This window comes from Megalobrama amblycephala, linkage group LG19 (genome assembly GCF_018812025.1).
Source record: "Megalobrama amblycephala isolate DHTTF-2021 linkage group LG19, ASM1881202v1, whole genome shotgun sequence".
NCBI lineage: Eukaryota > Metazoa > Chordata > Actinopteri > Cypriniformes > Xenocyprididae > Megalobrama > Megalobrama amblycephala.
Genome location: NC_063062.1, coordinates 180,001 through 205,634, shown reverse-complemented (window position 1 = coordinate 205,634; position 25,634 = coordinate 180,001). Strand labels below are relative to the sequence as shown.

Here is a 25,634-nt window from a genome sequence, read left to right as displayed (position 1 = left end):
ATATTAAATATGTAGAGTTTAGAATTAGAATGATTTAAAATGTATCCGTGGTGTTTTTACATTCAGTTCAATAAAGTTTCAGATTATATGAGTGTTATAGCATTATATTATACAGAATGTACTCTAAAAATGATAAATATAGAAATTCTATGAATATTAAATCAAATGTTTAAAATATGAACAGATTACAAGTCAATTAAATAATAATAAATACAATTAATTTCCAGGTTCTTTAGCTATGAATGCAAAAAAATCTTACTCGTGATGTTCTTCATAATACATAATTGATCAATACTTTCTGAAATTTACATAAATGCATTTTTGTAGACTATATTTCGTATGTTATATCTATGACGGGCACACAAAACAAAAACAGAAAATAAAAATCTCATAATGTTTTTTTTTTTTATTTCTCTGGCTTTTGGTTTTTATTTTGTGTGCTATTTTTATTTTATTTATTTGTTGTTGATATAAAAAAAAATGTTTTGATGTTCTATTCTTGTTGGTTCAATCTTGTGAATTGTTATTGTCATTCAAAAATTACATAATTATTATTATTATAAATAATATTTTATTTTCTGACTAGCGCCCCCTGCTGTGCGTCTCACTCGTGACGTCACGCGCCGGAGCTGCAGTGATTCGGAGTGGAAGCGCTGGAATCTCGAGCGCCGCGTCGAAGCGCAGCGACATTTTCATTTCGTTTCATTTCCTCTTCATCTTCAGGCCCGATTCGGACAGTCTGATCTCAGACCCAGAACAACTGGATGCTCGGAACACTCCAGAGCTCGAGCCAGCAGAGGAGCATCGGCCGCTTCTGTGTGATCTTCCGCCGGGTGAGTTCATGCGAGAGTCGCGCTCACCGACACATTTGCATCTATCATCAGATCTCATTTCACATTGATTATTGAGCATTCGCTGTCAGCTGATCTGCTGTGTGCGTGCGCGCGCACAAGTGATTAATTGCACACATGCATTTCTGAAGACTGCAGTGCATGAAATAATCACAGATTATGATGATGATGATGATGATGATGATGTGCATGTGGAGTTTTGCAGTTCATGCAGGCGTGGTTCTCTCAACATCATCATTCATCTGTATTAATAATAATGCACGGCTCATTTGCATAACACAATCTCAGATGTTGCATCTCTGAATGAGTGATTATCCCATAGTCATATACCATGGAAAAATGGTATTTTCATGCAACTGTAACATGAATGTTGTCTAATATTGCCATATTATAGTACATAAACCAAAAACAATCTGTTATATGCCATGATTTTTGCATTGCACTCCATAGAATACTTTGGAAAACCCACCAGGATCTATTTGGTACCTCTTTAATTGTTGTGTTTATTGGCTGTGTATGCGTCAGTGTGTGTGTGTGTGTGTGTGAGAGGAGTTTAAAGAGCCAGACAGCAGCAGTGTGAGACCGTCTGTCACGTCTGACGCCCGTGTGCCAACAGACCCGACCCGAGGATTCTGGGACGGCCGGCTTTTGGAAGAGCGCTCGTCTGTTTCATTCAGTCATGCAGAAACCTGGGAAATTCCAGATCAAGCTTTAGTTCAGGCTTCATTTGTTTTGTGTTGCGAAGTTTGTTTGAATGTGATTTGAATCTCAGCGTCTTTAGTCTCTCCAGCAGCAGCAGCATCACATGATGTTCGTGGTGTTCTCTGACGGTCGAGCGCATCGATTAACTCCATTAGCTGCGCGAGGGTTCGACCCCTGCGGCCGCCGGCGCTCTGATTGACAGGTGGATCACAGCGGGAGATTCAGCCGGATCTGGTCCGTGACGTGCCGTCAGATGGAGTCCTTTACGCTTCGCATTAGTGAATCTCAGAAACGGTTGATGTTTTTCCACAGAAAGTGTTTCACGTTTAAATCACTGAAGCTGTAGATGAAGACGCTCAGATTTGTGTGAGTCTTAAAATACTGTTAGTTCACCCAAAAACGTCATTAATTACTCACCCTCATGTCGTTCCACACCCGTAAGACCTTCGTTCATCTTCAGAACACAAATTAAGATATTTTTGATGAAATCTGAGAGGAATATGACACTTTCAAGGTCCAGAAAGGAACTAAAGACATCGTTAAAACAGTCATGTGACTGCAGTGCTTCAACCTTAATGTTATGAAGAGACGAGAATACTTTTTGTGTGCAAAAACAAAACAAAACAGGTTTTCTGTGTTTACGTCCGGATGCCGGCTCAGTATTGGCTGAAGCTGATCATGTGACGTGTGTGACGCTGACGCAGGAGCCGGCCAATAATGAGTCGGCGTTCTGACGATGAACCTGGAAGCTCTGGACGTAAACAACGAATGAGAATGACACAGAAGAGATTGTTGAATAAAGTGGTTATTTTTGTTTTGTTTTTGCGCACAAAAAGTATTCTCGTCTCTTCATAACATTAAGGTTGATCCACTGCAGTCACATGACTGTTTTAACGATGTCTTTAGTTCCCTTCTGGACCTTATACCGCTCAGATTTCATCAAAAATATCTTAATTTGTGTTCTGAAGATGAATGAAGGTCTTACGGGTGTGGAACGACATGAGGGTGAGTAATTAATGACGTTTTTGGGTGAACTAACCCTTTAAAGTTAATGTTGTCAGACTGGACTAAAACTGATGTTACTCACACAGGGTGTAACAAACATTTTTGTGGAAGTTGATAATTTTTGTGGTTTTTGGGTTTTCCCCACCTCGTCACACTCGTGGTGTTCTGGGTCAAAAACGAACTTGCTTTTAAATGGCTTGTAAATCTCTCAATAATATCATCAAATACTGCATTCGATCTTTTTATCAGCTTGTTTTCTCTCAGTCAGCACAGGTGTGAGGATCTTTTGGATCTGATTGATCGTCAGCATCACGCTCCTCGGTTCTTTAAAGTTGTAAAAGCTTGAATGTTTTTCACTCAAAAACACGAGCTCAGATCAATGAGGCTTACGATCAATCAGATCCAAAAGATCCTAAAATCTGTGCTGACTGAAAGAAAACAAGTTGATATGACGAAAGATTGAATGCAGTACTTGATGATAAAACTTTAATAATTTAAAAAGCAGGTCATTTTTGACCCGGAACACCAGATTTCCAGCATAAGAGTTTTAATGTGAGCAGAACTGACTTCAAGGTTTCGTCCTTCAGAGACGCTGATACAGACCCTAGAGCTGATAAACCAAACTCACATGCATTAGTAATACCATCGTAGTGCTCCGTTATCGACTGATTAGTACATCAGTGTAGTGACAGCCATTCTGCAGCTGTGTGTGTGTGTGTGTGTGTGTGTGTGTGTGTGTGTGTGTGTGTGTTTCCAGTAGAATAGCAGCATTGTGGCCTGATGACCGGCATGAACTCAGTGGGCGCCTCCATCTGCTCCACGCATGGTCAGCCGTGCCGCTCTGAAGAGAGTCTTCAATCTAATACACACACACACACACACACACACACACACACAGACACACAGACACATATATGTTGGCGTTTGGTCACTGGTTGGTCATTGATGCAAGCAGAAATGCTGTTGCATCATGAATTTCACTGCTTCATTCATGTCTCTTGTGGTAATGAAGTGTCTTAAAGCGATAGTTCCTCTAAAATCATCATTTACTGTCAGCTCCTGTATGACTTTATCAATTCAATTCAATTCAAATTCAAAACTGCATTATTGGCATGACTGTAAATAATACAATATTGCCAAAGCATACATATAACAATAATAAAAACATCTGTATAATAGAAGAAAATATAAAATATTATAATGCTATCAAATATTACAATATAACTTAAACTTAAATCAACTGTGTAACACAATAGAACATGTCTGAACATTTGTTACCACAGTGGTTAAACAAATATATATATATATACACATTTATCTTTTCTGTGGAATACAAAAGATTTTTTTTTTCTTTTTAAAAATGCCTCAGAGTTTTTTGTCCACCAAAGAAAGAAATTCAAACAGGTTTGGGACGCTTTTGTTTTTGCTAAACTGTCTCTTTAATGCAAAACTCCAGTAATAGAAGAAAATATCTTTGAATAATTTTGTCAAGTTGTGTTAATGAGAAATGAACTGGAAAAATCTTTTTAAAACCCAAAACACATTAAAATCTTTGAGAGCGGCACATATTTACAAATAGAGTTATGAATGTAAATCCAAGAGTCACATGATCAGTGACACTCATTTACATTCGATTTGTCACATAGAAATAGAGACCAATCTGAATTATTTATCATCCATCTTCTCATAACTTTTCTCCATAAAATCTAATGAAAATAAACAAGTTTTAAGACGATAGAATCATTATTCAGATCAGGGTTGATTCAGTTTCGTGTTTTGATTCTGATGTCTGTAATCCAGTGTGACTCTTGATCATCAGTGTGAACAGAAAGCCGATGTCGTCACACTCCTCTAGGGAACGCCGCCCCGTGTGTGTGTGTGTGTGTGTGTGTGTGAACAGGAAGTAGAAACATGAGCAGCTGCAGCAACATCAGCCTGTAAACTGAACATCATCAGAATCAGCAGGAAGTGGCGGTTGCATCATGAGCGTTACGGTCAGTGTTTATTTCCAGCGCTGATGTCATTGGCTCCGCTCATTTGCATCGGCGGGTCTGGTTTCTCTCGCTCACACTGAAGCGTGTTCATGCCGCTCTATTCAAATGTCCACAGATGATCATGTTCATTTGAATTAATGAGCTGAAGATAACGGTCCATCACTGACCGCTGAAGGTCACTTCCGTCTCACTGTGTCTGAACGAATGAATGAATGTGCTGGTGTCCCTAATTCTCTTACCTGATTGACTTTCTTCTGTTCTTCAGTGCTTCATTGTTTTTGTTTTTTCCCATACAATGAAAGGTTCAGTGTTGTTTGGATTCTCTGTGCAGAAGCTTCACACTTTACGATAACTTAGAGCTGCACGATTAATCGTTAAAAGATCGCAATCTCGATTCAAACGCCTACTCGATCTTATTCCTAAATGACAACAGCGGTTCGGCTCTGACTATTAAACCTTTGACAAGTTTTAGATCTGTGTTCTGATGCAGAGAGAGCCGTTGTCATGTATAGGTCTGAAACAGATTCACAAACAGTCTTTTCAAACACACAGTATCATTATTTCATTGTTATGATAATTCAGATTATAACAGAAGAACTGTGGTAAGTTTATATTTCAGATATAAACACTGATGTCTACAGTAGTGATAGAGCAAAATAGAGCAAATCACATTTTGAAAGTAACTTGACACTTGAAATAAAGATTGTATCATTACATCGATACACCAGTAGGTGGCGACAAGTGACTGATAAACAAATGTGTTTGTCATTAAATCATTCATTCAAGAGATTTGTTCAAAAACGCTGATTCATCCAGTAATGAAACATGAAGTCTTTGAGTGAGTCATTGAATCATTCATTCAAGAGATTTGTTCAAAAACACTGATTCATCCAGTAATGAAGCGTGTGAAGTCTTTGAGTGAGTCATTGAATCATTCATTCAGGAGATTTGTTCAAAAACGCTGATTCATCCAGTAATGAAGCATGTGAAGTCTTTATGAGTGAGGCATTGAATCATTCATTCAGGAAATTTGTTCAAAAACGCTGATTCATCCAGTAATGAAGCATGTGAAGTGAAGTCTTTGAGTGAGTCATTGAATCATTCATTCAGGAGATTTGTTCAAAAACACTGATTCATCCAGTAATGAGGCATGTGAAGTCTTTATGAGTGAGGCATTGAATCATTCATTCAGGAGATTTGTTCAAAAACACTGATTCATCCAGTAATGAAGCATGTGAAGTCTTTGAGTGAGTCATTAAATCATTCATTCAGGAGATTTGTTCAAAAACGCTGATTCATCCAGTAATGAAGCATGTGAAGTCTTTATGAGTGAGGCATTGAATCATTCATTCAGGAGATTTGTTCAAAAACACTGATTCATCGAGTAATGAAGCATGTGAAGTCTTTGAGTGAGTCATTGAATCATTCATTCTATTGATTTGTTCAAAAACGCTGATTCATCCAGTAATAAAGCATGTGAAGTCTTTGAGTGAGTCATTGAATCATTCATTCAAGAGATTTGTTCAAAAACACTGATTCATCCAGTAATGAAGCGTGTGAAGTCTTTGAGTGAGTCATTGAATCATTCATTCAGGAGATTTGTTCAAAAACGCTGATTCATCCAGTAATGAAGCATGTGAAGTCTTTATGAGTGAGGCATTGAATCATTCATTCAGGAAATTTGTTCAAAAACGCTGATTCATCCAGTAATGAAGCATGTGAAGTGAAGTCTTTGAGTGAGTCATTGAATCATTCATTCAGGAGATTTGTTCAAAAACACTGATTCATCCAGTAATGAGGCATGTGAAGTCTTTATGAGTGAGGCATTGAATCATTCATTCAGGAGATTTGTTCAAAAACACTGATTCATCCAGTAATGAAGCATGTGAAGTCTTTGAGTGAGTCATTAAATCATTCATTCAGGAGATTTGTTCAAAAACGCTGATTCATCCAGTATTGAAGCATGTGAAGTCTTTGAGTGAGTCATTGAATCATTCATTCAGGAGATTTGTTCAAAAACGCTGATTCATCCAGTAATGAAGCATGTGAAGTCTTTATGAGTGAGGCATTGAATCATTCATTCAGGAGATTTGTTCAAAAACACTGATTCATCGAGTAATGAAGCATGTGAAGTCTTTGAGTGAGTCATTGAATCATTCATTCTATTGATTTGTTCAAAAACGCTGATTCATCCAGTAATAAAGCATGTGAAGTCTTTGAGTGAGTCATTGAATCATTCATTCAAGAGATTTGTTCAAAAACACTGATTCATCCAGTAATGAAGCGTGTGAAGTCTTTATGAGTGAGGCATTGAATCATTCATTCAGGAAATTTGTTCAAAAACGCTGATTCATCCAGTAATGAAGCATGTGAAGTGAAGTCTTTGAGTGAGTCATTGAATCATTCATTCAGGAGATTTGTTCAAAAACGCTGATTCATCCAGTAATGAAGCATGTGAAGTCTTTATGAGTGAGGCATTGAATCATTCATTCAGGAGATTTGTTCAAAAACACTGATTCATCGAGTAATGAAGCATGTGAAGTCTTTGAGTGAGTCATTGAATCATTCATTCTATTGATTTGTTCAAAAACGCTGATTCATCCAGTAATAAAGCATGTGAAGTCTTTGAGTGAGTCATTGAATCATTCATTCAAGAGATTTGTTCAAAAACACTGATTCATCCAGTAATGAAGCGTGTGAAGTCTTTGAGTGAGTCATTGAATCATTCATTCAGGAGATTTGTTCAAAAACGCTGATTCATCCAGTAATGAAGCATGTGAAGTCTTTATGAGTGAGGCATTGAATCATTCATTCAGGAAATTTGTTCAAAAACGCTGATTCATCCAGTAATGAAGCATGTGAAGTGAAGTCTTTGAGTGAGTCATTGAATCATTCATTCAGGAGATTTGTTCAAAAACGCTGATTCATCCAGTAATGAAGCATGTGAAGTCTTTATGAGTGAGGCATTGAATCATTCATTCAGGAGATTTGTTCAAAAACACTGATTCATCGAGTAATGAAGCATGTGAAGTCTTTGAGTGAGTCATTGAATCATTCATTCTATTGATTTGTTCAAAAACGCTGATTCATCCAGTAATAAAGCATGTGAAGTCTTTGAGTGAGTCATTAAATCATTCATTCAGGAGATTTGTTAAAAAACACTGATTCATCCAGTAATGAAGCATGTGAAGTCTTTATGAGTGAGTCATTGAATCATTCATTCAGGAGATTTGTTCAAAAACGCTGATTCATCCAGTAATGAAGCATGTGAAGTCTTTATGAGTGAGTCATTGAATCATTCATTCAGGAGATTTGTTCAAAAACGCTGATTCATCCAGTAATGAAGCATGTGAAGTCTTTATGAGTGAGGCATTGAATCATTCATTCAGGAGATTTGTTCAAAAACGCTGATTCATCCAGTAATGAAGCATGTGAAGTCTTTGACTGAGTCATTGAATCATTCATTCTATTGATTTGTTCAAAAACACTGATTCATCCAGTAATGAAGCATGTGAAGTCTTTGAGTGAGTCATTGAATCATTCATTCAGGAGATTTGTTCAAAAATGCTGATTCATCCAGTAATGAAGCATGTGAAGTCTTTGAGTGAGTCATTGAATCATTCATTCAGGAGATTTGTTCAAAAATGCTGATTCATCCAGTAATGAAGCATGTGAAGTCTTTATGAGTGAGGCATTGAATCATTCATTCTATTGATTTGTTCAAAAACGCTGATTCATCCAGTAATGAAACATGTGAAGTCTTTGACTGAGTCATTGAATCATTCATTCTATTGATTTGTTCAAAAACACTGATTCATCCAGTAATGAAACGTGAAGTCTTTGAGTGAGTCATTGAATCATTCATTCAGGAGATTTGTTAAAAAACACTGATTCATCCAGTAATGAAGCATGTGAAGTCTTTGAGTGAGTCATTGAATCATTCATTCAGGAGATTTGTTCAAAAACGCTGATTCATCCAGTAATGAAGCATGTGAAGTCTTTATGAGTGAGGCATTGAATCATTCATTCAGGAGATTTGTTCAAAAACACTGATTCATCGAGTAATGAAGCATGTGAAGTCTTTGAGTGAGTCATTGAATCATTCATTCAGGAGATTTGTTAAAAAACACTGATTCATCCAGTAATGAAACATGTGAAGTCTTTGACTGAGTCATTGAATCATTCATTCTATTGATTTGTTCAAAAACACTGATTCATCCAGTAATGAAACGTGAAGTCTTTGAGTGAGTCATTGAATCATTCATTCAGGAGATTTGTTAAAAAACACTGATTCATCCAGTAATGAAGCATGTGAAGTCTTTGAGTGAGTCATTGAATCATTCATTCAGGAGATTTGTTCAAAAACACTGATTCATCCAGTAATGAAGCATGTGAAGTCTTTGACTGAGTCATTGAGTCATTCATTCAATTCATGCAATTAACATTTTGTCAGGGCCTCTTGTAAATTACATGCTAATTTGTTTAGTTGTCTATTCAGAATCAAGGGAGAAAGAGTGTTATTCTCACTTGATCCAGAATTCTGCAATAAAGTTTCGTTTGTTCATTTGTTAAAGTTGTGTTTGAGGGAAATGAGTGGCACGGTTTGAGAGCAGACGGACTGGGATTGAGTTTGTAGTGAAGCGAGCGAGTCGTGAATCTCTGAAGCAGATTGATTCGTTCATCTGATGCTTTCAGATGTTTGCTGGATCTCTCGGGATTCTGCTGCTCGAGTCATTTTTGTCGCGGTTAACTGGAGTTATCTGATCCGCTTTCATTTGATGATTTTTCATGCAGATCATCTCCAGTGTCAGGGGTTTATCTGGAGCCTCTCGGGGCGGATGGACGATACTTTCTCTGACCTTCTGCTGTTTCGTCTTTAACCTTGATGCCCATCGGTTATCCAATCTCTGTGTCTGATCTCTCTCTGTTCTGTTCTGAGAGTGTCGGTTTCTGGATCTGTGCACGGATTGTTGCAGCTGAAATCTTTTCCTGTCGGTTACTGGAGCTTCAGAGAAATGAGAACATGAGCAGCAGAATGCAAATAATCAGTTTGTTGAAGGTGTTTCCTGTCTGATCACTGTTGGAGTGTTTCGTTTCTTGAGTTTGTGTGTGAATCTGAGTTTTCTCAGGTGAAACGCTGCTGAAGAGACTCTGGAGATGACGTTCATGAGACGAGCGTCACGCGTGCTTGAGTTTGTGTCTCAGATTTACACAGCAGTCTTTCATATTCACGCCCTACGTCTGATTTATGCATCCGAAATTTGACAAACTAGAGTTACTTCCATTTCCATGACTGGATTCTGTGATTCTATCTGTGTTCCACGTTGCATAAATCACTGCGCCTCAATATCTGCCGCAGTTTGAGTCTAGTCCATTTACATTAAACAAACCCTGATAATGAAGACATTGACACAAACAGAGCAAATGTGTCACTGTTTTTTGATGACAATAAAGAACCTTTTAAAGCAAAAACTCCACTCATTTAAACATTTAAAATAGACTTAAGTAGACATTTAAAGTAGAAGCCGATATTCGGTAATGTGATATATCACGATAATGAATATGCACAATATTGTTGGGCATTTCAAAATACCATAAATAATACCATAATTAATTACCAATTATTCAAATTTTTATAATGCATTTAAGAATACTTTCCCCATCAACCGTATAAAGTGCACAACACCGCTGTATTCTGCGTCAAAAGAACATGCGCTCAGATGTAAACAAGCCCAACATGCATGAGAAGCACATGACAGAACGAGTGAAGGAGACGCGCTGAATGAAAGTGCACGTTCACTCTCTGACAGCAGAGGGCGCTGATGGAACAGCAGAAATGCAGCGGTTACCCCGGAAATCCAGCAAACAAAGCAGCTGCCCTAGTGAAGTTTTTAAAATGCTTCAAACAGACATTCATTTTTTTGTAATCTCAATGTTGTTCATCACAGCACCAAATACTTAAAGACTTAATAGGTTATTTATCTTCAAACTTAAACATTTTTATATTTTAATCTGGACTACAACATGATTGGATTATTTGTTATTGTTCAGTAAATCTTTGAGACGTACGGCTTCATTAGTTAACATGTTAATTCATTATTACCAAACTGACCATGAAAAATACTTATAAAGCATTATTTATTCTTAGTTCATGTTAATTTCTTAGTTACTGTTTAATAACATTATTAAAATCAACAGAACTTATTTAATGGAGCTGAGATCAAACTAACAATGATCAGTTGTTTCTTAACTCACATTAACAAAAAATAACACTTTCTGTAACAAATGTAGCTGTTGCTCAATCTTAGTTAATGCATTAAATAATGAGATATTATTGTAAAGTGTTTCCTGTTGTTCTTTATAGCCTAATTCTTTTGCACTTTAATCTGTTTGAAAATGTTACTTTATATATTTCTTGTGTATTATATTGTTGTATTTAAACATATTCAGAGTTATTTTTATTACAGAAAGAGTTCTTAAACCTGTTATACTATGACAACACTTTTTTTCAACTTATTTCAATATCGTGATCATACCGTATACCGTGAACATGAAAATTTGATTCCGTCACATGCCTATTCTGTGAGCTACGAGGTTGTTCGTCAGTAGTATTTGCTTCTGTTGAAGTCGTCAGCCTGCATTATTATTTCAACATATTTTTAAAATAATCGTGTTTAACAGCGGAAATCGTGGTGAGAAACTACATTACCCATAATGCTGAGCAGAAAATTCCACCAATCAGAGAGTCGAAACGAGCAAAAATCGCCAAAAGATCTTGTTAGCTCCACCCACTCCATGAAGCACTGCGAATGATGTAAGTGCATATTTTGCGATTAACTTGTTCTTATATAATCAACATTTGTAAATGAGTAGTTTTGTATTTCTATTCGCAATGCTTCATGGGATTGTAGTTCTTTTCCTCACTAAAGCTCTTGTACTTTTGACTTTTTGTTCTGTTTTCAAATAGTTTAGCGTTGTGATTCTCCTCAGAGCTGGTTGGTTTGGTTCATGGCTTATAACGCTTTCACAAAGACTTTTTAAAAAAAATAATCCCTATGGGAAAAAATACTTCCAGAAGTGGACGGACACAGCTGAGCTCTATTTTTAAAGTGCAGCTCTCTGAATTATTCAGAGTTCAGCTGAATTATTCACTGAAAACATGAAACACCTGAACAGCAGTTAATGCTGAGAGATGCTCATATCTCACACTGTATGACAGAAAACAGCGAATGAATTCAACAGATTTACTGTTTTTATTTGGTTGATGACGCCGCGCTGCATCTGGTGCTTTCTTTCACCTTCTTTTTATTCTTAATGTTTTATACTGTGTAAAACACTACCACACACACACACACACACACACACACACACACACACACACACACACACACACACGCACGCTCGTCTCTTTTTAATTATTGCAGTAATCTCTCACTCATTCTGCATCTGCTTTCGCAGCTCAATAGATGATTTTCTTCTCACGTCTATTTAGGGAATCCACTGCGCTTTCTCCTCTCTCTCTGTTACACAGATGCAGTAATGTATGCACACACACACACACACACACACACACACACACACACACACACACACACACACACACACACACACACACACACACACACACACTGATCTGTGTTTGAGTGTGTGCACGCTCTTCAGATGAATGTGATCTTTATGCTCTATGAATGATGGGATATTAATGCACTTCACTGATTCTCAGACGGAGTGTGTTCAGAGCCGACTGTTTTCTTCGAGAGATTCAGAGGCATTAATGAAGATCCAAACGCGGTTCATCTTCAGTCAGCAGCGTGTTTTCCTGCTCATGTTCTCCTCAGGGATCAGTAAAGAGCTTAAGCTCTGAGATGAATCCGAACATTAATATTTGATTTGAAGGAATGGGAGGCGGATCTGAAGCGCTGCGTGTGAAAGTGTGTCGCTCCGCTTCACTTCTGCTGTGTTGACCGTACACTCGTTTGCATGTTCAGTAAGGTCACATTTACATATTTCACTTCAGTCATTCAGCAGCCGCTGAACTCTCCAGTTCAACATATTACAACTACATTACAATGTATGATGTTTTTGAAAGAGTCTCTTCTGCTCGCCAATGCGGTGAAATATTATTCCAATGTAAATCAGCTGTTTTCTATGTGAATATATTGTAAAATGTAATTTATTCCTGTGATCAAAGCTGCGTTTATTTGATCAAAAATACAGTAAAAATCACAAAATATTATTCCAATGTAAATCAGCTGTTTTCTATGTGAATATATTGTAAAATGTAATTTATTCCTGTGATCAAAGCTGCGTTTATTTGATCAAAAATACAGTAAAAATCACAAAATATTATTCCAATGTAAATCAGCTGTTTTCTATGTGAATATATTGTAAAATGTAATTTATTCCTGTGATCAAAGCTGCGTTTATTTGATCAAAAATACAGTAAAAATCACAAAATATTATTCCAATGTAAATCAGCTGTTTTCTATGTGAATATATTGTAAAATGTAATTTATTCCTGTGATCAAAGCTGCATTTATTTGATCAAAAATACAGTAAAAATCACAAAATATTATTCCAATGTAAATCAGCTGTTTTCTATGTGAATATATTGTAAAATGTAATTTATTCCTGTGATCAAAGCTGCGTTTATTTGATCAAAAATACAGTAAAAATCACAAAATATTATTCCAATGTAAATCAGCTGTTTTCTATGTGAATATATTGTAAAATGTAATTTATTCCTGTGATCAAAGCTGCGTTTATTTGATCAAAAATACAGTAAAAATCACAAAATATTATTCCAATGTAAATCAGCTGTTTTCTATGTGAATATATTGTAAAATGTAATTTATTCCTGTGATCAAAGCTGCGTTTATTTGATCAAAAATACAGTAAAAATCACAAAATATTATTCCAATGTAAATCAGCTGTTTTCTATGTGAATATATTGTAAAATGTAATTTATTCCTGTGATCAAAGCTGAATTTTCAGCATCATTACTCCAGTCTTCAGTGTCACATGATCCTTCAGAAATCATTCTAATGTGATGATTTGATGCTCAAGAAACATTTACACACACACACACTTTTACGCTGCAGTTTGATGGAAAATCTGTGTCATTGCTATTCTCAGAGGTTTTTTTCTTGTTTTCACTTCCTGTTCTGGATGGTTTGAGGGGCGTCGTGTTTCTCGTCATGATGGATTTCACATCAGAGTGACGTTTCTGCTTCATGCTGTTATTTGTTCTCCATCAACAATGTTTACTGCATTAAACGTCTGATTTGACCCTGCGGTTCTGTTACAGCTGGAGTCTGTACACACACACACACACACACACACACACACACACACACACACACACGAGTGTATTGACTGAATGTGTGTGTTTTGTCTCTTCAGCTCTGATGGTTGTCGTCAGCGTGTGACGCTCAGAGTCTCAGCATCGCTCAGCATGTCTGCTCTACAGGTACACACACACGTCACACCTGAAGAAGGAACGAAATGATCCTGAGCATGACGCAATGTTTAGTAAAATGATTCATTGAGCGCTGATTGGTCGTTCCTCTCACAGGCAGCATGGCCGCCCGGCACCGAGTGTGTGGCCAAGTACAATTTCCAGGGCAGCACCGAGCAGGACCTTCCCTTCTGCAAAGGAGACCTGCTGACCATCATCGGCGTAACCAAGGTAACAGCCAATCAGGAACCAGCTGATGTCATGTGCACCACTCTAACGTCGTTCCACACCTGTAAGACCTTCGTTCATCTTCAGAACACAAATTAAGATATTTTTGATAAGACTCGTCCATAGACAGTAATATAATCAACACTTTCAAGGTCCAGAAAGGAACTAAAGACATCGTTAAAACAGTCATGTGACTGCAGTGGTTCAACCTTAATGTTATGAAGAGACGAGAATACTTTTTGTGCGCAAAAACAAAACAAAAATAACCACTTTATTCAACAATCTCTTCTCTTCTGTGTCATTTTCATACGTTGTTTACGTCCAGCGCTTCCAGGTTCACGGCGACTCATTATTGGCCGGCTCCTGCATGCGTCGTGCTGATCACATGATCAGCTTTGGCCAATACTGAGCCAGTGTTCGGACGTAAACACGGAAGCTTCATTGTGTTACTGCGTCACCTGCGTAAGATAATGACAGAAGAGAAGAGATTGTTGAATAAAGTGGTTATTTTTGTTTTGTTTTTGAGCACAAAAAGTATTCTCGTCTCTTCATAACATTAAGGTTGATCCACTGCAGTCACATGACTGTTTTAATGATGTCTTTAGTTCCTTTCTGGACCTAGAAAGTGTTGATTATATTGCTGTCTATGGACGAGTCTCTCGGATTTCATCAAAAATATCTTAATGTGTGTTCTGAAGATGAACGAAGGTGTGGAACGACATGAGGGAGAGTAATTAATGACAGAATTATCATTACTGGGTGAACTAACCCTTTAAGTCTCCAAACATCATGAGCGACACATCAGCAGATATTTGAGTAAAAAAGCTTTTCCTGGTGAAAATGAATATTAAACTGGAAGAGCTTATATAATTGCTGTTTTTGTTTATATTGTTGTAAGAAAAATAGTATTAACTCTTTCCCTGCTAGCATTTTTGATCATTTTTATGCTTTTCATGTCATGCTCATGATCTTCAGTGAGTGTTTTTGATTGATTTCTTTATTAACGAAGGACCCAAACTGGTATAAAGCGAAGAACAGCGTTGGCCGAGAGGGGACGATTCCTGCCAACTATGTCCAGAAGAGGGAGGGCGTCAAATCTGGAGGAAAACTCAGTATGATGCCGTGAGTACATGACGCCACACACACATCGATTTGTACAAAGTGTGTGTGACCCAGAATCCTCAGCGTCAGCTGATTCCACTCGAACACAGCGCTGTTCTTTACTAACTTGATTTGATTCGAACAATCATCTTGCTGTGAGACTCGATCAGACTGTCCTGTGACACCGCAGCCTCCTATCAGTGACCTCTGACCTCCGTGTTCGGCAGGAAAACATCGGTTTAGTTACTCGGTCTTTCTTTAGAGTCACTGATGGTTGTGTTTTCCTCGAAGCCACAGTTCCCTTTTTCTTCATGTGCTGAAGCCTGTTCTGATGAATGTCACTCAGCCGGTTTCTCAGTAAATCACTGAAATGCAGAAGTGAAATGCAGTGGTGCGTGGGAAGAGCTGTGACATCATCGCTGACTGATTACAGACCAGTGATGCTTCTTCAGATTAACACACATATTGTAGTACAGTTGCTTTCACTGACCAGTAGGTGGCGCTGATATTAATACGGCCAGTGACACGCACATCGTTAGCCTCATAGCATAATTGGCCAGATCATATTTCAAAGGCAGATGTCACAATCTGACCAAAAAATGACCTATGCTATCAGGCTAACGATATGGAGTTTCTGAGATACGACCTCACTTCCTTCCCGGGTTGCTGGTTTGCATGTCAACTGTGTCGAGGGTTAATTTAACGATCTCAATGGTTCTCTGTTGGTCAGGTGGTTTCACGGTAAGATCACGCGTGACCAGGCGGAGCGGCTGCTGTATCCGCCGGAGACGGGGCTGTTCCTGGTGCGCGAGAGCACCAACTACCCCGGCGACTACACACTGTGTGTGAGCTGTGACGGGAAGGTGGAGCATTATCGCATCATCTATCACAGCGGGAAACTGTCCATCGACGAGGAGGAATACTTCGACAACCTCATGCAGCTGGTGGAGGTGCGTGTGAGTGTGTGTGAGTGTGAGTGTGTGTGTTTGTGTGTGAGTGTGTGTGTGTGTTTGTGTGTGTGTGAGTGTGTGTGACGTTTGAGGAATTCCTCACATTCTCTCCTTTTATTTTCTCATTCTTTTCTGGTTTTCTCTGGACGGCGTGTCAAAACAAGCTGCTCATGAATCAGCGTCACACACTCATCTTGGTTTTGTCGTTTGTTCATGAATGTGATTTAAGAGATTATTCTGTCTTCTTCTGGCTCCCGTGTTTCTGTAAAACTCAGATGATCATCATCTAAACGAGTTTATTACAGATGTCACGTCAGTTTTGATAGTTTTATTGTTTATTGTTTTATCTAGATTTTGACATTTTTACTGAAGGCGATTTTAATAAACTCATGAAATTAAAAAAAAAAATTAAATTAAGAAAAAATAAAGAAAATATATTAAAAAAAAAACAAAAATTAGAAACTTTTTATTTTGAATTTGCTTTTTAATGAATAAAAAGAGGACCAAAAATAAAAAATAAAAGAGGGAAAATATATATTTTTAAAAATCAAGCAAAGGTGAGAAATTTTTTTTGTAATTATTTTGCTTTTTAATAAACAACGAAGGGGCAAATTTTAAACAAAAAATACGATATACATAAAATATATTTTAAAAAATAAAAGTGAGAAACTTTTTGTTTTGATTTTGCTTTTTTAATTGTAAAACAAAGGAGCAAAAACTAAAAAAAAAGGAAATCTATATTTTTGTAAAAAAAATCAAAAATAAAAGTGCAAAACATTTTTTAGATATTTGTTTTGCTTTTCAATAAATAACAAAGGAGCACATTAAACAAAATAAGAAAAAAATAAAGAAAATTTATTTTTAAAAAATCATAAAAAAGTGAGAAACTTTTTTTGCTTTTTAAAAAAAAAAAATTACAAAAAAGCAAAATGTTTGAAAATATATTTAAAAAAATCAAAAATAAAAGTGAGAAACTTTTTTTTGTAACTTTTGTTTTATTTTGCTTGTAAAAACAAGCCAAAACAAATGTGAAGACAAAAGTTTCACCTTTGTTATTATATATATATATATATATATATGTATATATATATATATATGTATATATATGTGTGTGTGTGTGTAATAACTTTTTTAAAAAACTTTTTGCTTTTTATTGGAGCAATATATATATATATATATATATATATATATATATATATATATATATATATATATATATATATATATATATATATATATATACACAGTACAGTCCAAAAGTTTGGAACCATTAAGATTTTTAATGTTTTTAAAAGAAGTTTCATCTGCTCACCAAGGCTACATTTATTTAATTAAAAATACAGTAAAAACAGTAATATTGTGAAATATTATTACAATTTAAAATAACTGTTTTCTATTTGAATATATTTCACAAAGTAATTTATTCCTGTGATCAAAGCTGAATTTTCAGCATCATTACTCCAGTCTTCAGTGTCACATGATCCTTCAGAAATCATTCTAATATGCTGATCTGCTGCTCAAGAAACATTTAATGTGTACAATTGTACAAAATATTTGTGTACAATATTTTTTTTCAGGATTATTTGATGAATAGAAAGTTCAAAAGAACAGTGTTTATCTGAAATCTAATCTTTTGTAACATTATAAATGTCTTTACTGCCACTTTTGATTGATTTAATGCATCCTTGCTGAATAAAAGTATTCATTTCTTTAATTTCTTTTCAAAAAAATAAAAATAAAAATTCTTACTGAGCCCAAACTTTTGAACGGTAGTGTATAATGCTACAGAAGCTTTGTATTTCAGATAAATGCTGTTCTTTTGAACTTTCTATTCATCAAGGAATCCTGAAAAAAAAAGTACACAACTGTTTTCAACATTGAAAATAATCATAAATGTTTATTGAGCAGCAAATCAGCATATTAGAATGATTTCTGAAGGATCATGTGACACTGAAGACTGGAGTAATGATGCTGAAAATTCAGCTTTGCATCACAGGAATAAATTACTTTGTCAAATATATTTAAATAGTACACAGTTATTTTAAATTGTAATAATATTTCACAATATTACTGTTTTTTACTGTATTTTTAATTAAATAAATGTAGCCTTGGTGAGCAGACGAAACTTCTTTTAAAAACATTAAAAATCTTAGTGGTTCCAAACTTTTGGACTGTACTGTGTGTGTGTATATATATATATATATATATATATATATATATATATATATATATATATAAAATGAAGATGAAAAATATGCAAATTAGCAACAACGTGATGCAGTTGCAGCCAATGAGAGAGAAAACAGTGGAGATCATGTGATGATGATGTTCTGTGCTGCTGCACTTTCGTTCAAACACTTTCTCCTCCTTTTTACTGGAAATATCCCAACAAAACAAGTTCTTTTGACCTACAGAGGTCAAGCTGCTGTCAGTGTGAACGGCCTTAAGTCATGTGAGATGTGTGTGTGTGTGACCTCTATCCCAGCATGCACTTCTCCCTTGGGCTGTTGTCTGTCACTCTTCCTCTCCGTCCTCCTTATTTTCCACCCACAGTCTCACACGGTTTCCTCTCTCATGTTCACAGGAAGTGCTCTGACAGTTAAGAGTTTATAACTGATAATGCATATTAATCCGTGTGTGTGTGTGTGTGTGTGTGTGTGTGTTTTCAGCACTACACTAAAGACGCTGATGGTCTTTGCACACGCCTCATCAAACCCAAGCTGATGGAGGGGACGGTGGCGGCGCAGGACGAGTTCTCCAGGAGTGAGTCTCATAACATATATGACTATAAAGACTATAAGTGCAAGATGAAGCTCAGCAGGTCTCTAAAATTAAATCTCAAAATGCAAACTGAGGTCCGTGGATCTGCTGTGTGGATCATCCACTGTAAATCCAGGAACCGCTTTTCATTGTTTGTGTTCTTCGCAGGCGGATGGGCTCTGAACAGGAAAGATCTCAAACTCATACAGGCGATCGGCAAAGGAGAGTTCGGAGGTACGTTGTGTTGAGTGAATGTGATCGGAGCGTCTCTGATGATGAAGGTCTGTGAGATGAGATGATTGTCTGTGTTCAGATGTGATGGTGGGAGATTACAGAGGGACGAAGGTCGCCGTGAAGTGCATCAAACACGACGCCACGGCGCAGGCGTTTCTCGCCGAAGCCTCAGTCATGACGTGAGCATAAAAGCACATGATCACTGTTGCATTCTAGTTGTGTAGTAAACCTGTCATGGCATATTTCATGGTGACTTTAAATCTGTGTGTGTGTGTGTGTGTGTGTGTTGCAGTCAGCTGAGACACACTAACCTGGTGCAGTTATTGGGTGTGATCGTGGAGGAAAGAGGCAGTTTGTGCATCGTGACTGAATACATGGCCAAGGTCAGTGATGTTTCTCCAGATAATCAAGTAAACCTGCTTCAGTCCAGTTGAAATATTACTAACAATATCAAAGTTATTCTAGTTTTTAGTTCTTGATATGAATCAGTACAGATTTCAATGCAGAAAGACACGTGAACACAATTACTAAAAGACTTTTACTTGCTATAAAAGTCTAAACTATCAAGCAGACGACAGAAGGACTGTAGGAGATAGTGTGCGACAGGTCTTCACAGGGTTGAAGTAATCATGTGTGTGTTAAACAGGGCAGTCTGGTGGATTACCTGCGCTCTCGAGGACGGACCGTCCTGGGCGGCGAGTGTCTGCTTAAATTCTCCCTGTGAGTAAATGTCTCATTAAACATGTCCGCGGTAAACGTTTGTCCGCTGGGATCTTTAAGAGTGTTTGTGTCTGTGTGTCTCAGTGACGTATGTGAAGCCATGGAGTATCTGGAGGCCAATAACTTCGTGCACAGAGATCTGGCGGCTCGCAACGTCCTGGTGTCCGACGACAACATTGCTAAAGTCAGTGACTTTGGACTGACCAAGGAGGCCTCGTCCACTCAGGACACGGCCAAACTTCCCGTCAAATGGACCTCGCCGGAGGCCCTGCGAGAGAAGGTACCGAGCGAAACATTGAACCATATCGCAACGATAGTCTAAACATCAGGATTTAGAGCACAGCAAACATGAGAGAATGCTTCATGATTTCCTGAATATTTCAAGAAAAATATTTAAAGATTTTGATCTGTTAATCTTTCCATTCCAGAAGAGTGAAGATCCATGTGCAATAGATCATATTTTGCATTTAAAGCATGTGAATTATTGACTTTTTCTCTGCATTCTAAGAAGAAAAAGTTCCATATAGAACCATTTAGGGTTCGTCGGGCGCTTCATATGTAGAACCTTAAAGGGTTCCGTCAGGCGCGTCATATGTAGAACCTTAAAGGGTTCCGTCAGGCGCTTCATATGTAGAACCTTAAAGGGTTCCGTCAGGCGCTTCATATGTAGAACCTTAAAGGGTTCCGTCAGGCGCTTCATATGTAGAACCTTAAAGGGTTCCGTCAGGCGCGTCATATGTAGAACCTTAAAGGGTTCCGTCAGGCGCGTCATATGTAGAACCTTAAAGGGTTCCGTCAGGCGCTTCATATGTAGAACCTTAAAGGGTTCCGTCAGGCGCTTCATATGTAGAACCTTAAAGGATTCGTCAGACGCTTCATATGTAGAACCTTAAAGGGTTCCGTCAGGCGCTTCATATGTAGAACCTTAAAGGGTTCCGTCAGACGCTTCATATGTAGAACCTTAAAGGATTTGTCAGGCACTTCATATGTAGAACCTTAAAGGATTCGTCAGACGCTTCATATGTAGAACCTTAAAGGGTTCCGTCAGGCGCTTCATATGTAGAACCTTAAAGGATTCGTCAGACGCTTCATATGTAGAACCTTAAAGGGTTCCGTCAGGCGCTTCATATGTAGAACCTTAAAGGGTTCCGTCAGACGCTTCATATGTAGAACCTTAAAGGATTTGTCAGGCACTTCATATGTAGAACCTTAAAGGATTCGTCAGACGCTTCATATGTAGAACCTTAAAGGGTTCCGTCAGGCGCTTCATATGTAGAACCTTAAAGGATTCGTCAGACGCTTCATATGTAGAACCTTAAAGGATTCGTCAGACGCTTCATATGTAGAACCTTAAAGGGTTCCGTCAGGCGCTTCATATGTAGAACCTTAAAGGGTTCCGTCAGACGCTTCATATGTAGAACCTTAAAGGATTTGTCAGGCACTTCATATGTAGAACCTTAAAGGATTCGTCAGGCGCTTCATATGTAGAACCTTAAAGGATTCGTCAGACGCTTCATATGTAGAACCTTAAAGGGTTCCGTCAGACGCTTCATATGTAGAACCTTAAAGGGTTCGTCAGGCGCTTCATATATAGAACCTTAAAGGGTTCGTCAGGCGCTTCATATGTAGAACCTTAAAGGGTTCCGTCAGACGCTTCATATGTAGAACCTTAAAGGGTTCGTCAGGCGCTTCATATATAGAACCTTAAAGGGTTCGTCAGACGCTTCATATGTAGAACCTTAAAGGATTCGTCAGGCGCTTCATATGTAGAACCTTAAAGGGTTCCGTCAGACGCTTCATATGTAGAACCTTAAAGGATTCGTCAGACGCTTCATATGTAGAACCTTAAAGGGTTCCGTCAGACGCTTCATATGTAGAACCTTAAAGGGTTCGTCAGGCGCTTCATATATAGAACCTTAAAGGGTTCGTCAGACGCTTCATATGTAGAACCTTAAAGGATTTGTCAGGCGCTTCATATGTAGAACCTTAAAGGGTTCCGTCAGACGCTTCATATGTAGAACCTTAAAGGGTTCCGTCAGGCTCTTCATATATAGAACCTTAAAGGGTTCCGTCAGGCGCTTCATATGTAGAACCTTAAAGGGTTCCGTCAGACGCTTCATATGTAGAACCTTAAAGGATTTGTCAGGCGCTTCATATGTAGAACCTTAAAGGGTTCCGTCAGGCGCTTCATATGTAGAACCTTAAAGGGTTCCGTCAGACGCTTCATATGTAGAACCTTAAAGGGTTCCGTCAGGCGCTTCATATGTAGAACCTTAAAGGGTTCCGTCAGACGCTTCATATGTAGAACCTTAAAGGATTTGTCAGGCGCTTCATATGTAGAACCTTAAAGGGTTCCGTCAGACGCTTCATATGTAGAACCTTAAAGGGTTCCGTCAGGCGCTTCATATGTAGAACCTTAAAGGGTTCTGTCGGGCGCTTCATATGTAGAACCTTAAAGGGTTCGTCAGACACTTCATATGTAGAACCTTAAAGGGTTCCGTCGGGCGCTTCATATGTAGAACCTTAAAGGATTTGTCAGGCGCTTCATATGTAGAACCTTAAAGGGTTCCGTCAGGCGCTTCATATGTAGAACCTTAAAGGGTTCCGTCAGACGCTTCATATGTAGAACCTTAAAGGGTTCCGTCAGGCGCTTCATATGTAGAACCTTAAAGGGTTCTGTCGGGCGCTTCATATGTAGAACCTTAAAGGGTTCCGTCGGGCGCTTCATATGTAGAACCTTAAAGGGTTCCGTCAGGCGCTTCATATGTAGAACCTTAAAGGGTTCGTCGGGCGCTTCATATGTAGAACCTTAAAGGGTTCCGTCAGACGCTTCATATGTAGAACCTTAAAGGGTTCTGTCGGGCGCTTCATATGTAGAACCTTAAAGGGTTCCGTCGGGCGCTTCATATGTAGAACCTTTTCCCATCATGTGATCATTTTATGGATATAGTTTTAATGTTGTTTTAATTCTTTTTTTTAGTTTTAATATAATTTTATTGATTACGCAGCTCATAAACATGCGTTAACAGTAGAAAAACTGAAATAACCTGTTAAACATGAAAGTATTATTTAATCATTTAAGACATTTCTTCTTCTATAGAACCTTTCTGGCATAAAGGGTTCTTTAAAATTCAGTCGAGAACCCTAGTGTTCTATATAGAACCCAAGGAACCTTTTTTCCTAAGAGTGTTGTTAGTTCTTTCCTGAGAATCTCATTAGTACTAATTTCATGTCATGAATAGATTTTGCTCTTTTCTTTGCAGAGGTTTTCTACCAAATCAGACGTGTGGAGTTACGGCGTTCTTCTGTGGGAGATCTACTCATTCGGACGGGTGCCGTACCCCAGAATTGTAAGAATTTCACTTAGCTATGTTTCTATTCAAAATTGTGAATTTAACTTGAATTGGAATATGGCATAAAATATATGTCAATAAAGCACCGTTTCCATCCCACGTGTTCAAGAGAACTAAATCATCACTTTCTGGGAAACTGGTGCAAGATATTAGTAATTAAAATGGAAGTTGCTGCAATCGGGCTCTTTTTTGTGGGAATTTATGAGAATTTATGTCAAAATGTTTCATATATATATATATATATATATATATATATATATTACAGTTACAGTGATGTAAACTGACACTAGTGCTGCTGTAGTTTGCTGTTCCACATGTGTCCATTAGATGGCAGTCTCAGCTTTGCTCTATCGGTCTCTCCGCAGCCGCTGAAGGAGGTGGTGCCGCGGGTGGAGAAGGGCTATAAGATGGACGCTCCCGATGGCTGTCCGGCTGCCGTTTATGACCTGATGAAGCAGTGCTGGACGCTGGATCCTGCGGGGCGGCCCTCGTTCCGTCTGCTGCGTGAGAAGCTGCAGCACATCAGAGCCAAAGAGCTGTACCTGTGAGGGGCCCGGGGCCGATTCAGAGCCCCTGCATCACTGACCCAAACCTTTTACTGTGGCACAACACTCTTCTTTTGAGGATTTGGACGTGGACTGTTGATCTGGACGCAATCTCGTGATCAGTGACGTGAGAGGAGGAACACACGGATGAGTGTGTGTGTGTGTGTGTGTGTGTGTGTGTGTGTGTGTGTGTGTGTGTGTGCATCAGTATTTGCTCCTCTTTGTTTTTGTTCTCCGTTCTGCTCGGCATCAGTGAGGAGGGCTGGTCTTTTCCTCCGCTGCTGTTTTTCTCTCTCGCTACTTTGTTAAAATATCTTGTGAAAACGTGTCTGTCATATTTCACCTCATAATCAAAATTTAAGATGCATTTTGTATTAGAAAAATTAAGCCTGTTTGTCAGCAACATTGTTTTCATTAATGTTAAATGTCCAGATGTTTTACTTTTAAAATGATTGTTTTTCTCAGTGTTGATCATTATACTGTTACTGTATTATTATTACAATCACTGGAATACATAGTATAAATGTAATTTTCATAACAGTAATGCAAAAACATACTTTTTTCCTCCTACAAAAGTTTATATTTTTTCCTCCTTTTGCTCAATTATACTTTGTTGGGTTATTTTGCATTACAATCATAAAAATGTTATTTTTTAGCATTGCAGAAATAAGAATTGTCTCCAAACAGGCTTAGTTTTTTATGAAAGAATTGTTTTCCTTCTGGTTTTGGGGTGAATGTGAGCTGCACACGCTCATGTGGTGTCATTCTGAGGTGCTGCTGTTCTTTCCTTGTGTGTGTGTCATACGCGTTTTGAGTGTCGTTGAGTGTCGAGTGCATGTGCCTTGCATGTGTATTGTTTGTTGTGTGTGACACATTTTTGTGCGTGATATGCGTGTTGTGCATGACAAGCGTGTAAGTGTGTGTGTGACATGCGTGTTGTGCGTGACATGCGTATAAGTGTGTGTGCGTGTTGTGCATGTCATGCATGTTGTGTGTGACATGCATGTGTGTGCGTGTTGTGCGTGACATGCATGTAAGTGTGTGTGCGTGTTGTGCGTGACATGCGTATAAGTGTGTGTGCGTGTTGTGCATGTCATGCATGTTGTGTGTGACATGCATGTGTGTGCGTGTTGTGCGTGATATGCGTGTTGGTGTGTGTGTCATGCGTGTTGTGTGTGACATGCAAGTGTGTATGCGTGTTGTGCATGACATGCATGCAAGTGTGTGTGCGTGATATGCGTGTTAGTATGCGTGTCATGCTTGTTGTGTGTGACATGCAAGTGTGTATGCGTGTTGTGCGTGATATGCGTGTTAGTATGTGTGTCATGCGTGTTGTGAGTGACATGCAAGTGTGTATGCGTGTTGTGCGTGACATGCACGTAAGTGTGTGTGCGTGTTGTGCGTGACATGCATGTAAGTGTGTGTGCGTGTTGTGCGTGATATGCGTGTTAGTGTGTGTCATGCGTGTTGTGAGTGACATGCAAGTGTGTGTGCGTGACATGCATGTAAGTGTGCGCCGTGTGTGTTGTGCGTGACATGCGTGTAAGTGTGTGTGTCTTGTGTTGTGTGTGCGTCATGAGTTGTGCATTATGCGTGACATGCATGTAAGTGTGAGTGCGTGTCATGCATGTGCGTGTCATGCGTGTGCATCATGCGTGTTCATGTTGTGTGTGTCATGCGTGTCGTGTGCGTTGTGCGTGTGACATGCATGTAAGTGTGTGTTGTGCCATGCGT

General features: G+C 38.2%; 1 protein-coding gene across 1 annotated transcript in view; it reads left to right on the top strand.

Annotated features, from left to right (window-relative positions):
* Positions 1-636: 636 nt before the first annotated feature.
* LOC125254112 (tyrosine-protein kinase CSK) overlaps positions 637-25,634 on the top strand; it is a 25,676-nt gene continuing 678 nt past the window's right edge. The window contains exons 1-13 of the mRNA XM_048168543.1: positions 637-833; positions 13,955-14,021; positions 14,127-14,240; positions 15,247-15,359; positions 16,069-16,288; positions 18,958-19,051; positions 19,217-19,282; positions 19,362-19,461; positions 19,575-19,665; positions 19,929-20,002; positions 20,087-20,282; positions 23,266-23,352; positions 23,721-25,634. The exon at positions 23,721-25,634 is cut by the window's right edge and continues 678 nt beyond it. Of these exons, the coding sequence (XP_048024500.1) occupies positions 14,007-14,021; positions 14,127-14,240; positions 15,247-15,359; positions 16,069-16,288; positions 18,958-19,051; positions 19,217-19,282; positions 19,362-19,461; positions 19,575-19,665; positions 19,929-20,002; positions 20,087-20,282; positions 23,266-23,352; positions 23,721-23,903 (1,353 nt within the window). The 5' untranslated portion in view covers positions 637-833; positions 13,955-14,006 and the 3' untranslated portion in view covers positions 23,904-25,634. The remainder of the gene's footprint in view (positions 834-13,954; positions 14,022-14,126; positions 14,241-15,246; positions 15,360-16,068; positions 16,289-18,957; positions 19,052-19,216; positions 19,283-19,361; positions 19,462-19,574; positions 19,666-19,928; positions 20,003-20,086; positions 20,283-23,265; positions 23,353-23,720) is intronic.